The following is a 14608-nucleotide window of genomic DNA, read 5'->3' as shown; positions in this document are numbered from 1 at the left end:
TCCAGTAATAGATAAACCAAAACCCAGTTCAGGCCAGTGCAGATTCAGATTATATCTCAACATTTTTTAAAAGGGCATGTATAATTGTAAACTTTATTATCCAGTTGAGTCGTAGTTTTCGGTAGAGTGGTTTGCATTATTTTTGTAAAGAATAAATATTTTAATTTGGAGCTCCTCAGTGTAAATATTTTATTTATTCTTTAGTTTATATTATAGTTGTTTTATATTTAAAGAAAGTAAGAAAAAGTTAGCCAACCACTTCGGTGGTTCCGTGTAGCACCTTAAACCGGTCGACTGCGTGTCGTACTGATCTAGGGTGTTATAGGGTCTCATGACCATCCCTAGTTTTGAGTGATTATAATAAAATATTTGTTCAAAACTTTTTTAATCTATTGACAATGTGTGCATACACTCGACAAATTCAATTGCTTGAACCCAAAACTTTTAAAAATAATATTATTTTTTATCATTGAGACCACTTTATGGATTCATTTTATGATATTTAAATCATGTCGTATAAACTATTTTATTTTATAATAAAATTTAAAAAAAATATTTTATCAAATATGATAAATAATATAAAAATTATTCAAACCGATCAAATCCTATGAAAGGATAAAAACAATGAAAGGCCTCTCAAAGCAAATCTTAAATTTATTTTATTAGAAGGAAAACATATATTATATGAAAATTTTAAAATTATTATTATTCTCTAAAGTATTGATTTAGTGTATTATAAATATCAAAAATGTAAATTTTTAATATTAAATTATTGAGAATTATTTTTAAATATATATTACTTTATACTTAATTAATAAAAAAATATTAAATCAACATTTAGAAAATATCATTTAATAAAATAAATCATGTCAGTAAAATTCCACCAACAATATTATTCTTGAGACAAGTGTGGAAATCGTTCCATCCACCGACTAAAATAACGAGAGTTAGTACTATTGGTTATAATTTAAGAATTCGAGTTTTTAAAATTAAGTTCAAATTCTATCACAGTCATTGATGGTAGATAATATGTAAATTCCTAAATAAATTTCAATTAATCTTAAGTATGTATTGTCATTGGATTAATACAGCCACCCTTAACATAAACTTACATTTTGTAAAAAAAACAAAAACTTTTAGCATAAATTACCCTAATAGTCACCAATTTATTTATTTCTTCTTATTTTGATCATTATACTATTTTTTTCTAGGAGAAACATTATTTTTATCTTAGTTCAGTTATTAATCGGACAAAATTTAATCACAATGTTGATAATACATGTCATCATCACATTTGACGATAAAACTAAAGAAAATTTATGCTACTTAAATGACTAAAGGAAAGATTAAATCTTAAATCTCATCGTCATATTAAATCTTAACGACGATGTTATTTTTATCAGATCGAATAAGAGTTGAGTTTTATCCTTAGAAATAAGGTCACATTCAAAACGAGTAAAACCTTTCTGATCTTATATTGAATTAAGTGGAAGAGTATAGTACTCAAATCAAGATCAGATAAATTAATAATCCGACCTTACCCAATCTATAAATATTCCTAATTATATAAAATTCTAAATCATTTTAATCGCATTTTACAATTATATAAATTAAAAATATTTTTCCCATTGGAAAATATATTAGGACCACATCATCCAACTCGAGAAATTCTATAATATGACACATTTAATATATAATTAAAAAAATGTGTTATCGATTTTGTTATTATTTAAATAACAAAATTGATAAAAAAATTAACTAAAACATTATTACTTTTACCTAAAACATCAATATTTTTTAATATTTTTGATAAAGAGTCAAACAGTAACAAAATCGGTATAAAAAAATAACAAAACCAATAACGCTTTATCGATTTTGTTAAAAAACTCGTAAAAATAATAATGTTTAAAGTAATTTTTTATTTAAACAATAATAAAACTGATAATATTTTTTAACTGTATATTAAGATTGTCGTTCCTCGTACTCATCCTTATCCTAAAACCCCAAAAGGCCTCGTCAGCAAGTGATTATTTTGAATTAAATGATAATAAAAACAGGTGCAATTGGAATATTTCCAACGTGTTTTTACTCATAGAATAACATTATTCTGACATTTTCGCAGCTGTTCTGACAGTTATGATTAAAGAAAACAAAACACGTGATGGCACGATGGACACGTGGCCGACAATGACTTTTCCATATCAAATCATTTTTTTCTCTTTTTTCTTTTTAATATATTAAATCAATTTATTTTTCTTGATTTTCTTTATACGATAGAAACAGCAGTTTTAATATAGATTGTTGATATCTGATTATTTTTTTTTATATTTTTAGTTTTTAATAAGAATAATTATATTTTTGTGACACATTTATCTTTGTCTTAGTGATATTTATTTTGTTTTAGTGACATAATCATGACTGATCAAGATAACACTTATTTGTTATCATGTTGATTTTCCTTGCTTTGGACCATCATATTGATTTATATACGCATTTTGTATTAGTAGATAGTTTTCTTACATCGAACGACTTTGATTTGCGATTCGTCAATGGTCTTTCAGTAGTTTCAACCTCTTTTATGATTCGTTTGCTGATGTAGTCAGATTTATTCGTATATTTATTTTGTTCTAGCTTTTTGGTTAGGTTTTTCAATATTTTATTTCTTTTTTCTTTGTGTGATTTAGGTGGTTAGTTTTTGTGTGATCTAGCGCTCGGACAAAATAAATATGATCATGTCGATAAACGAACTACAAAAGTAGATCAAACTATTGAAAGATTATCAATAAATCACAAATCAAAATCGGACGACGTGGAAAGCTATTAACAAACACAAATCGAGTATCTAAATTCAATATGAGTGTCAAAAATAGAGAAAATCAATATAATAATATCAAATCAAAACTTAAAAAAATAAATAAAAATAACAATCAAACGATCGAAAATATGTCAAAAGATAAAAAAAATACGTTACACAAACAAACTTATTAAAAAAAATAAAGATACGATATAAGAAAATAAAAAGATAATAAAAAATAATATCATTTGACAATAATATTAAAATTAGTATAGACAATGATAAAAAAAATAAAAACAGAAAAGACGAACAACACAACACTTAGAAAAAAAATAGATTTTGGAGAAAATTACAAACATATTTAATGTATTATTTTTAAAATACTTTATTGGTTGCATATCTCGTCTATTAAACATCATTTTATGGTTACTATTAAATATAGGGAAATAAGTTTTTTTCTATATAGTAATCCGTGTTCGATTTATTAATAAATAATTAAAATCGAATACCGTAAAGGAGAGTGATCATCTAAATCCAATTTATTTTATTAATAAATAATATAATTTAAACCTTTAATTTTACTTAAATAATCTAATACACTCGTTCTATTAGACCAACTTATTACTATTGGTATATAGTGAAATAAGTTAACTAAGAATGAAAGACAACATGAATTTAAATAATGCAAATAATGTCAGTAGATTAGTTACGTACAGATTAGTATGTAACATGTTTTATTAAACTCAATAATTTTTTATATATAAATCAGACTTATTAAATAAATAAATTAAATTTAATCACGTTGAAAGGATGGCCGTATCCTTTGATACAGCCATGAACACAGTATTTATACGGGTATACACAGGAACATAAAACACTAGCCAAAAACAAAGCCTTGTAGTCTGTTTTTCGCCCATTGATTTGCATTTCTTTGTTTACAGAGGAGTCTGAAGAGCATTTGATAATGACGGTCGCTGATAATTCCGGGGCGAAAATCAGGTCATCGGGTCGAAATGCGGAGAACACTTCGGAAGTTAAGTCCGAAGAAGAAAAACCAGCAGCAGCTGTTAACGGCAATGACAATGGCGGTTCGGCTGAGAAGAATAAACAGAAAATGCTTATTGAGCTTAGCAGCGTCGAAAATGGGGGAAATGGTGAAATTTTGAAGAAGGAAATGAGTGATTTGGCAGAGATGTTGTCTAAGCTCAACCCCACGGCTGAGGAATTCAGACCCCCTTCCATTCCTAATAATCAGAATCTTAAAGAGAATCGATTTTCTGGAAATGGAAAGGTATATTTTACTTTCTGGGCAAATCCCATTTGATTCTATGAATCTATATAAAGTTATATTCGGTTGTTTTTATTTATCTTCTCTTGTTCTTTTTCACTCAGAAGAAGAGCAATGATAAGCGTAGTCAGGGGAAGAGAATGTTGAACAAGAAAACTGACATTATTCAGGAAGATGATGCAATTAGGAACACTGTTTATGTTACTGGTTTTGATCATCAGGTGAATATGTTTTCACAATTCTGTTTCCCCCCCTTGGTTTTACTTTCATTTTTATTGAAATTACTCGTGTTAAAGTTATGTTTGAATATGAATTTCGAGATATAATCTTAAAAGGAATCTTCAAATACATGAAAAACTTCGGGTTTTTTTTTTTTTGAAATCTTCCTATTCAATGCATATTTGCACCATGCATTAAAAGCTTAGAAAAACTTGATATGTCCAGGTTGGACATGCACCTGTTTTATTTTGTTTGTGAATTGGTACGATCTATGTTGTTCCGACTTTTCATTTTTATTGAACCGGACTGCGGGTTTGCGGATATGATCCTCCAAATCATCTACGGTATGAAAAGGACAGGAAAAAAACCTGTATTTAGTGATATCTTTCTGATTGATAATGCATATTATATAGGTTACTGAGGAGCTTCTTGCTGGTCTCTTTCTGAGTTGTGGACCGGTATTATCCCCCCCCCCCAAATTTAATGCTAAATTTTCAGTTTATCAAACTTAATAGTGTTGGATCATTCCTAAGATTAACTTCATTCTTGTTTCGATCCATAGATCGTTGATTGTCGCATATGTAGTGATCATATTTCAGCTCTCCGGTTCGCCTTCGTCGAGTTCTATAATGAAGGTATTACAGACATCTTATGAATCTGATAACCATTCATATCTTCCCTCGTTCTACAGCATCGATGATTCAAATTCGATGTTTTTGCAGATGATGCAAAGGCTGCTTTGAATTTGTCCGGAACAATTCTTGGGTTTTACCCTTTGAAAGTGCTGCCTTCCAAGACTGCAATCGCACCTGTTAATCCAACATATTTGCCCAACGTAAAGATCAATGAATATGATGAACAAATTTCATTCACTGTTCTATCTGGTTTTGTTTTAAGTTACTCATCTTTGATTGTTTTTATGCTTCCCAGTCGGAGGTCGAGCGAGAGATGTGTTTGAGGACTGTTTACTGTACAAACATACACAAGAAGGTAGTTTCTGTCTGATGTATGTTATTTTTTATTGAGTGCATGTGTGATGGACATAACTGGAACGATGATTCTTGGCTTGTTTGTTCAACTGATACAGGTTACTAAAACTGGTGTCAAGCTCTTCTTCGAATTTTTGTGTGGAAAGGTTTGTTCTTTCCCACTCAAGCTCGTTTTTTCGGGCAAACATATCTTACTCGAAACCATTCGAATCAACCACCATCGTCTCGTCAAGTTCTAGCATTTTCATACCATTATTTACACCTTTAGGCATGTGATTTTCTTATCCATCAGTTTGCATCCTATGTAGTCAGTAAACGGAGTTTTCTCACCTTATCCTCTATAGAACCTATCCCTACTTAGTGACAAATATCCTCATCATTGGAACTGACAGTTCGAGCTCCGGTGGAGATATTCCTCTTGTTAAACTTAATGAGTTGGTACTGAACATTTGCTGATCTTTATGTCAGGTTCAACGCTTGAGGCTACTGAAAGACTCTAATCATCCAACCAACAGTGCTTTTATCGAGTTCACTACGGTATTTGCTCATTTGCTGACTTTGTTTACCGGTTGCAATATCCAGTTTTTGGTATAGATCAAATTATCAATTTACTGAAGCTGCCGGAATTTGGTTGCCAGAGTTTTATGTTCTATTTTCACTGTTTGCAGGCTGCGAGTGCCATTGCAGCTCTCAACTGCAGTGGTGCAATTCTGGGATTATTTCCAATAAGGTTAGTTTGTGTGCCAGCAGTTTTCCGGTTCGTAAAATCCAAATTATTCCATAATTTTATTGGATTATTTGCCTGTTACATATGCAGGGTAGCTACGTCAAAGACACCAATTCGCCGCCGTGCTCCTCACCCTGCAACACACTGAATCATCCTTGCTTGTTTCTTTCTCCAAGACTGATCAACCACCCATAGATGTATACACACACACGTCGGTTGATACTCTCGGAGTTGGTGTTACTTACAGTGGTTTAAGTGCATTGTTGCTTTGTTTTAACTTATAGAGTTGTATGTGATTTTAAAGACATGAATGTACTAGTTTATGTTGGCATATTACAGTGCATTGATTACATTTTGATTAATGAAATAATAAATGTAGTTAATTTGATGATATGACACGTCAATAAAATGAATTATTTTTAATTTAAAAATATTTAATAATACAATATTCAAAATATTATTAATCAATAACGTAAATGATCTACAAATCTTTTAAACCGGTGGGGAAAAACGAATATTTATAAAATGAAAACGAGCATTTCAATAGTTGGCCCTTAATTTTAATAGAAAAGACAAACTAACGCGTACCAACTTTTGCACTAAAACCTATGCTTCTAGGAATTAAAAGAGGATAAAAAACTTTAAGGGCCTAATTTAAAATAGGATAAAAAACTTGCATGAAACCTAATTTTAAAGAATCCTAACTGCTTTATTTAGAAAACTTCCAAAAACTCTCGGTCAAAGATTTGCACTACAAAGTATAAAACCAAAATTGAAGTTTAATTTATTGGGCCGAACTACAACTTTACTCTTATATTAACTTGTAATCTCATAATTTTTCATGTGAATGGAGTCATGGTATAACAAGCATTTAATTTAGGCCTCTCCAGCTGAGCTAGGTGCCGGGCCCCTGGATGCGCTAGCGATTGGCGCATAGGGGGAGGGTGGTTGCCCAGGTTTCTCGGCCTGGTATCCTGCACCTCACGTTCATGATATCTACATTCAACTGTGCCCCAGAGACATGGTCGAAGCACGCCCGCCCAGTGTGCTTCTTTCACGACTAGCAACCATAACTTCGAATACAGATATTGTTAAGTGTACCAAACAAGTTGTGTCTAAGATTTTACTAGATTTATACTTGGGTTAATCACAATTTAAATAAACTCTATAGGTAACTAATGAAACCCATATCCAAAATTTGATGCTCATACCAAATTTCAAATGAGTCAAACATAAAAGGTCAGATATGAATATTTGACAAGAAAAAAATACGTTGGAGCGACACAGTTTAAGCAGAAAAATCAGATCTGCAGCTTGGAGCATGGTAAAACAGGCAGTAGAATAGTGATATTTAAACAATGGAGTGCCAAAAGGCTTAAAACAGTTTAAATAGTAGTAAAGCTTGTGTCTAGAGATCAGGAGATGCACTTCTACAAAATAATACCCCAAAAAGCTTGCAATCTCCATCATGCATGATCCACAGCTGAATTTTGCAGTTCGGCATACAAATATCCTGCCAGAACGAAAATACACTTCATTATTTAGTTAAATGGTGATTTACAAAATTAGAATCGCCGGTGAAAGCTAAGTTATTTAGACTCGAGTGGGAATGTTGGATATAGGTGTGTTCAATTCCTTCTAGGATGATATATTCATACTCTGTCTCTAGATATGAATTGGACATCAGTGTCAGACGCCAGTAATTCAATCAAAATGAAGAGGCAGAGCAACATAGGGTGAAAGTGCAATAGTAGAATAGGAATGCACGTATAACACAATGATTAAACAATAGCGGACAATTGAGGTAAATGCACTCACTATCTTCTTGAAGATAACGCAGCCCCAGTTGTCCTGTCACATTACAAGACGATCAAACTCAATAGGCTTGAGCCATAAAGAATCTGCTAATAAATGACCTTTAGCTATTTGCTGGATTTTACATACCTGCCATGATGTTTTCCAACGACATTTGAATTAGACCTTCCATATCCAGAAGCCTTGCTTTCAACACTAGTCAGATGGTTGGGATCACTTGGTCGAAGCGCCTTGTTTAGCCGATTAGGCTGTGCAATTGGTGTAACAGCAACAGAAGGCAAAAAGGAGTTTGAAGATGATGCTTCAGCAGCCGCAGCAACTTTAGCAACAGCAGCAGTGGCTGCTATCATCTCTTGTGCTCCCTCTTGAAGCCGAATATAATCACCCTCAATAACAAATAACTGAAATCACATAGCAATCACATTATGAAACCTTCAGAAAATATAACCCCCAGGCCAACAACAAGTAAAAGGTTGCAAGAAACAAACCTTAGGGTGGCTAGCTACAAAGTCATCCAACTTTCCGTACTTTTTCTTGTAATCATGCCAGTGCAACGGTGCAAGCATTTTCCCCAGCCTATTTGGCAGCTGCAATTGATTGATCCAAGTCAAAACCCCATTTGTAGGGTTTAATAACACAGGAGCTAAGTTGATTTTAAATAAAACTTAATTGCAGATCAACTAACCGTTGAGCTGATCCGAATGCTGCCACCAATTGGAACTGTGCGAACTATACATGCCAACAATGATCTTTCATCAAGCAGAGCAGTCTCTGAAGGCTTAGCCGATTTCAAGATATTAGTCTGCCCAGTTGAAACTGACTTTTCAGGCAAAATAGCATTAACACCATTGCTGGTTGTTGTTCCATTGAAATTAACAGAGTGCACCCAACTATCAGGAGGAGAAGGGCTGGCAGCAGTACTTGCTTCTTCTGCTGACAGAACTTGGTCCTCCACCACATGATTATTCATGTTCAGAATATTCAGTTCCTGTCCGGTTCAAATTTAAATAGTGATTAGATCCGAGATATCCAACCACCAAAGGAGTAGTCAAACTAACAAACCTTGGATTCAGAGCTCTGTTCCCGAGTGGCTAACGTCAATGCATCATGAAATTGTGAGGAAACCTGCTCCAAACTTGGCTCAGTTTGGGGGTCCATAACATAACTTGATTTACCTGAATCAAGGACCTGCAAAAAGGGGCAAGTTACAAGAGCAAATGCTGACAATACTACGCATTGTGAATGGAAACTTCTCGATTCAAAGAACCTGTGGTTTCACAGCAGATGAAGATATCACAGAATTGAGCTCCGGCTCTTGGTTAATGTGATCAAGATGGTCTGGACTAACAGCTTGTTCATTGACAGACATTTCATATTCATATTTCAAGTCTGACCTCCCAAAGCTTTGATCAGTTTGGGATGGTGGAAGTTGATTCTGAGCAGCGAGCGGGAAAGCTTCTGGTGAAATCTGAAAAATATGATGAAAAATCTTTATATATAACAAAGAAACCCAGGGGAAAAATTGAGGAAGCATTGGTTTGACAATACTTGTTGGTTCTGCCACTGTTGATTGGACAAAATTGTTGGCATTGAGTATTGTCCATCATGAGATGCCACAGAATGGGGAAAACCCTGTTGATGCATTACAAATGAATGCAGAGCAGTCACCTGCCCAGGTGGGAGGTATGAAGGCATCCCAAGTAGAGATGATGGAGCAATTGGAACAACCGGAATATGGCCATCATTATTCTGATAATAAAAACAATCATATAAGTGGAACAGAAACCTAATAGAAAGTGTTATAAACAAGACAAAATGAAAAAAAAATGCTATTTATCAAAGAGCTCCAAACTTTACAACTAAGAATTTCTAAAATGAGATTAGCACAATCTCAAACCAATGCAAGATGGACTGTACAAAGAGGAAGGGAAGGAAGTAGATACCCACAACTTTAGTAAAACTAAAGATTCTGCTATATGATATTTTTTCCAAAGAAGTACTTACCATATGAAGAAAAGCATACTGCAATAATCACTATATAGAATTTTATAAATATTAAATCGCTGATTGAAACACAATCTACGCAATACCACATCAGAAACACCAGCAGTCCTACCTCAGTTGGCACATTACCATCTGAAGTAAATGATTGAACACTGTCTGAAGCACCATTTGAAATGGCCCAAGCATTATTTGTTGAATCACTTTCATTAGAACCCAGTTGGTTCCCATTACTTTTACCAAACTGAGATAAATGTTCTGGTTTTGCTAGGGATACATGTGATTCATCAGTGTAAGAACTGTTCCTCTTTCTTGTAGCAGCCAGCTCAAATTGAAGCTGATGTATTGTATGTAAATGAAGTCTCTCTATCTCTGCAAACTAAAACAAACCAGGAAAAGGGTCAATCTAAATTCACAGAAAATTACATCAAATCTATTTATTCAAGGGAAGTGCAAACAAGAAACTAAAAAGCTCATCAACCTGTCTCTGACAGCCATGCCAGAGTTGGTTATACTGCTCTGTACGTTCTCGCAGTTCAGCCTGTAAGGAGTGATTTGTATTTGACTGTAAAGCATCCATCTCCTGGACACGAGAAATCCAAGTCTGAGCCTCCCTCAATTGTTCATCCTTATAAAGAAGGGTTTCCTGAGCAAACCTATGCTGAAGAAGAAAACTACCATTAGGGCAAACAATAATACAGTTGATTGAAATTGTAGTATGAGTTCCATTTTCAACAGAAAAATACCATTCTGGTAAATTAAGTTGCATGACAATAAATATTGAAATTTGTTCTCTTCAGTATAGAGTTCTTTTCAATCAGGGGGATGACAGAGAAGATTCTGCCAAGTCCAGGAAGAATATCTATTTTAGATGTAAATTTAATAAACAGGATTTAAATTATTAGTGAACTTACTTTTTGGTTTATTTTGTTAGTCTTTATTTGGGTTAGGTACGATTTACTTTCTCATGGACTTAAACCCGAGGTGTATGGTAGGTCTACTATGTTTGGAAATTAGATCAGATTTTGATAATTGACATTCTTGATATTGAGAACTTTTACTTAATACAATCAAGACTGCTACAGTCAATAATAATTGTTATTTAGGGTTGCTTGTTCTACTTCTCAGTGAAGCAGAATATTCACACCTTAACCTCCGGGATTGAAAATTAAGAAAATGTACATTAAAATCATGCAAATATATGTACCTGTTCCTGCAGCTCAGTAACCTGCCTCTCTTTCTCTTGAATGTGTTCTTGAAGATCATGAATCTGTTTCAGGTGTTGAGCTCTCTCAGCTTCTGAATGATCATGTTCTCTTCTGCCAAAAGAAAAAGAGCAGGAACCCATCTCAATTTCAGAACATTCAAACCTCAGAAGCTAGTTTTAATATATTAAAAAAAGTCACTGATAACAGAGGTTGCTAATTACTAGGAGATATTGTTCAGAGACAAATATAAGCTAATATAAAAGTTTAGAAACTTTCAGTGGTGTTGGTGTCATGGAAACTGGAATATAAATAAATCATTCACATCAATGGTACTGCTTTAAGGTTTATGTTTACAGCAAATAAAGAAGATCCAAAAGGCAAACACAAACCTGAAGGTTGCCAACTCCTTATTTTGCTCTCTGAGAAGGTCTTCCTTTGCCCAGGCCTGCCACTTTAATCAAGGAGCATTAATTTATACATGACAGAAAAGACCCCTGTTTTGAAAGAAGAAGAGAACATCCAAAAGCAGAATGAACAACCTCTTCTCTTTCTACTTTGATGGCATGTAGTTCTCTATCTTTCTCTTCCATTTTCCTTTTCAATTCATTTATGGTAGTTTCACTTTCGTGGATTTTCTCCTAACACAAATAAAGCCAAAATACAGGTTGAAAGGGGCAAAACGACAGCAACTGTGTAGAATTTACATGTAGCATGCTTGGTACCATTTCAAGAGTCAATGAATCAAATCAGTGTTTTAAAGACCGTTTCAAACATGCTATATTGAATACGTGATTTCAAAATAAAATAATGATAGATCTTGTATTCAACTCCAGAAAAAAGACAGATTTTACACATTCACTCATTTTGACAGTCAATACATGACACAAGTTTCTTAATGTTTATATCTTACACATGAAACTTAATTAATTTTTTCTCCTTTCTATAAATTAAAGATCATATAAAAAATTATAGATGCGTATAAAACTTTAAATTTTTCTTTTCTCATAAAGTTGAAGTTCTGACAATAATACTACAAATCACACTCTAAAGTCAAACCTCAAGCTTAGCAGTGGCAGTGACATGGGCCTTGATTTTAGCATCACACCTGCTCTGCATATCCAGGATCCTTGGTCTTGCAATTGCTTGAGCTTGGAGTTCAACCTCCGTCTGTTGGAGATCTTCTCTCTGTTTAGTAACATTGTGAATCCGCTGCTGCAATATGTCATCATCCAAACTTCCATCAACCGTAATAGAAATGAAGTCCGCATCAGTAGACTCTCTTCCATGCTGCATATCGATAAGGTTTCAACCATTGTTTAAATTTCATTGTTCTCAAAATGGATTTTGTTTTTAGTACCATGAAACTTACCAGGTATATTTTTCTCTTACGTGATTGTTCCAATTTTGATCTTTCCAGATCCTGCAATAATGCAATAAATCTGAATAAAACAAACAGTCAACACCAACTGCCTACTAATAATAATAACAATTATAATCTTTCACAGCTTAATCAGCATTAACTTGATGCTCAATCCTGCCCTTCACGGCTTGACATTTCCCACTCTTGGGGTGAAGGAAACACTTAAAACAGTTTAAACCAAATTCAGATTCTGAATTATTTAACACCCAATGAACCACAACTTGACACCAAAGTGAGCTAAATAAATTATATTAATGAAAAACTTAAACAAAAAAGGTAAAATAAGTACCTGTTAATGATGAATAATCAAAGGACATAAACAAATTAATCCTAAAAGATTAGGAAAAAAGAAAAGATAAACCCTATTTTTTAGCTCATAGGGAACAGTGGAGAATACCAAATACTAGTTGTTAAATTAAATTAGTGATGGTACTGTCCTTTTTTCTATTCTCAAGACAATTGGGAATTTCATATTCGAAACAGAATTTATTCGCATTTCAAACTTTTTCTCAAAAACCAGATAAAACGGAAAGCAAAAGTTGTCATGGTTAGATGTAAATCACCACTTCACCCCCCGGGTTCTGAACCACTTGAAGTTCGGAAACGGCACGCCACTCCTTCCGAGAAGGTGATGTCATCGGCAGCGAACCACTCCGTCCGGCGGCAACACTAGCAGCTACCTCCATTGGATCAGAAAGTCTCACAATGCTCCAACTCTCCCACTTTCTCTATCTGCAAAAGAGCAGACACGAAAACAGTGGAAAGAAGGAAAATAAAGAAATAAATGTTTTCCGACGATGAAATAAACCAAAACCCTAGAACTGAAGAAATTTAGGAGGAGGTAATAGGGCAAAAGAGATAACAAAAATGGGGGGCGCTGGGTTAGGGTTCAAGGATTGGAGGGTTTTTTTGGATAGGTTTGAGATTGAGATTGTGATTTTTAAGTTTTAAACGCCAATTACGAGAGGGAAAGATGGTTGTGCCATCGTGAAATCTCGACCCATCCTAGCCTCCCGCCATTTATACAGCAACTTCATCCACAACATTATGATTCCATCACGCTTTCCCGGTGGCGCGTGTCTTCCACGTCACTGGTCTAGTCAAGATCATTTTGACTAAAAGCTTCCAAAATGTAAACGCCGTGAAGGAGGCCCAGGCCCTTGAGCCTTGAAATTATTGGCCGAAGTAATCCATTGCTCTTGAAATTTCGACCAAGGTTTTAACTTTTGTTTATAAATAAATTAACATTTAATCTTTAAATTCAATACAATTTTTAATTTTATTCTTAAGTTTTTTTAAATTTATATTACTATTAGAATTTAATAATCTTTTAATCTAATCTTACAACTTAAATTTTAACAAGGAAAGGCACAATTATAATAGTTGATAGTGACAAATATCATCTTTGATTCGAATTTTTTTTATTAATTATTTATATTATCACTCGTGCCCATTTAAAATTTTATTTGTACACACCATACAAAAATTTTATGATATTAATGCATATGTATTTATCGTAAAAAAAATCTCTCAGCAAATTGATTAATATGACGAAGGAAAAAAAATCCGTTAGCAGAGCTGCAAACAATGCGTTCGGTGAACTGTTCGTGAACCGTTCATATAACGTTCGTTTATATTCATTTGTTAAGTTAAATAAACGAACATGAACAAAAGAATTTATGTTTATTTAATAAACGAACATGAACAGAGGTGTGGTAAAATTTCCAACATATGCTAAAAGGGATACCAGGGCTGCTTGCTTTGATTGTTGCAACTTGGTTTTTTCCTTTCAAATTGCTAAACTGAAATCTTACTCTACTAACGCCTCGAGTAACAAAGGTGTTAGCGTAACTTTTGAGGTCAAAAGCTTCAACAATTCATTGCAAACTATGACAGCCACTCGTCTAAACAGTGGAATACATAAAGTAACTCACATAACCAGCCTGGAAAACATGAATAAACTAAATGAACCTAGATTCCTTCCATATCTTGACAATTACCATCAGGGTTCTAGTTAACAAAGAATTCTTCTAGACTGATGCAGATCATTTATATTTCCAGAAACCGGAATGCTAGCTCATGACATACGAGCTTGTGTGTTTTTCAGCATTGCTTGCAGCCTTCTAGTGCATTTTCTGTTTGATTTT

At 33.5% G+C, this 14608-nt stretch overlaps 2 protein-coding genes across 3 annotated transcripts; one reads left to right on the top strand and one right to left on the bottom strand.

The window, feature by feature from the left end:
- Positions 1 to 3684: 3684 nt before the first annotated feature.
- On the top strand, positions 3685 to 6349 carry LOC120213707 (polyadenylate-binding protein-interacting protein 10-like). Its single transcript, XM_039211769.1, has 10 exons — positions 3685 to 4085; positions 4187 to 4303; positions 4715 to 4759; positions 4864 to 4936; positions 5024 to 5136; positions 5232 to 5291; positions 5389 to 5436; positions 5759 to 5827; positions 5959 to 6020; positions 6108 to 6349. The coding sequence occupies exons 1-10, from the start codon at positions 3759 to 3761 to the stop codon at positions 6163 to 6165; spliced, it is 972 nt and encodes a 323-aa protein (XP_039067700.1). The 5' UTR covers positions 3685 to 3758; the 3' UTR covers positions 6166 to 6349.
- Positions 6350 to 7342: 993 nt separating this feature from the next.
- Positions 7343 to 13529, bottom strand: LOC120213706. 2 transcript variants are annotated; one of them, XM_039211768.1, is made up of 16 exons: positions 13025 to 13529; positions 12411 to 12461; positions 12098 to 12328; positions 11581 to 11679; positions 11431 to 11486; positions 11041 to 11152; positions 10315 to 10494; positions 9949 to 10212; positions 9381 to 9581; positions 9100 to 9300; positions 8895 to 9020; positions 8518 to 8820; positions 8321 to 8419; positions 7962 to 8233; positions 7836 to 7868; positions 7343 to 7530 (listed from the first exon to the last, which is right to left on the bottom strand). In XM_039211768.1, coding segments are annotated over exons 1-16 (2352 nt in total). In that variant the 5' UTR covers positions 13148 to 13529; the 3' UTR covers positions 7343 to 7529. The 2 variants fall into 2 exon arrangements, with proteins under 2 accessions (XP_039067699.1, XP_039067698.1); XM_039211767.1 differs by having other exon boundaries at positions 11431 to 11492; positions 13025 to 13524.
- Positions 13530 to 14608: the final 1079 nt, after the last annotated feature.

Source organism: Hibiscus syriacus, unplaced genomic scaffold, assembly GCF_006381635.1.
Source record: "Hibiscus syriacus cultivar Baekdansim isolate YM2019G1 unplaced genomic scaffold, ASM638163v2 tig00110044_pilon, whole genome shotgun sequence".
Lineage (NCBI taxonomy): Eukaryota > Viridiplantae > Streptophyta > Magnoliopsida > Malvales > Malvaceae > Hibiscus > Hibiscus syriacus.
The sequence above is the reverse complement of the archived record's forward strand: the minus strand, read 5'-3'. Positions and strand labels throughout refer to the sequence as shown.

What these genes read in the sequence shown, in the direction of transcription:
- LOC120213707 (XM_039211769.1), top strand. Translation starts at nt 3,759, where the DNA reads ATGACGGTCGCTGATAATTCCGGGGCGAAAATCAGGTCATCGGGTCGA. An exon ending in CGTCGAGTTCTATAATGAAG is followed by an intron (nt 4,937 to 5,023) that starts GTATTACAGACA and finishes ATGTTTTTGCAG; the next exon opens with ATGATGCAAAGGCTGCTTTG. An exon ending in GTACAAACATACACAAGAAG is followed by an intron (nt 5,292 to 5,388) that starts GTAGTTTCTGTC and finishes CAACTGATACAG; the next exon opens with GTTACTAAAACTGGTGTCAA.
- LOC120213706 (XM_039211767.1), bottom strand. Translation starts at nt 13,147, where the DNA reads ATGGAGGTAGCTGCTAGTGTTGCCGCCGGACGGAGTGGTTCGCTGCCG. An exon ending in AGAACCCGGGGGGTGAAGTG is followed by an intron (nt 12,462 to 13,024) that starts GTGATTTACATC and finishes GCATTATTGCAG; the next exon opens with GATCTGGAAAGATCAAAATT. An exon ending in GTAAGAGAAAAATATACCTG is followed by an intron (nt 12,329 to 12,410) that starts GTAAGTTTCATG and finishes ATCGATATGCAG; the next exon opens with CATGGAAGAGAGTCTACTGA.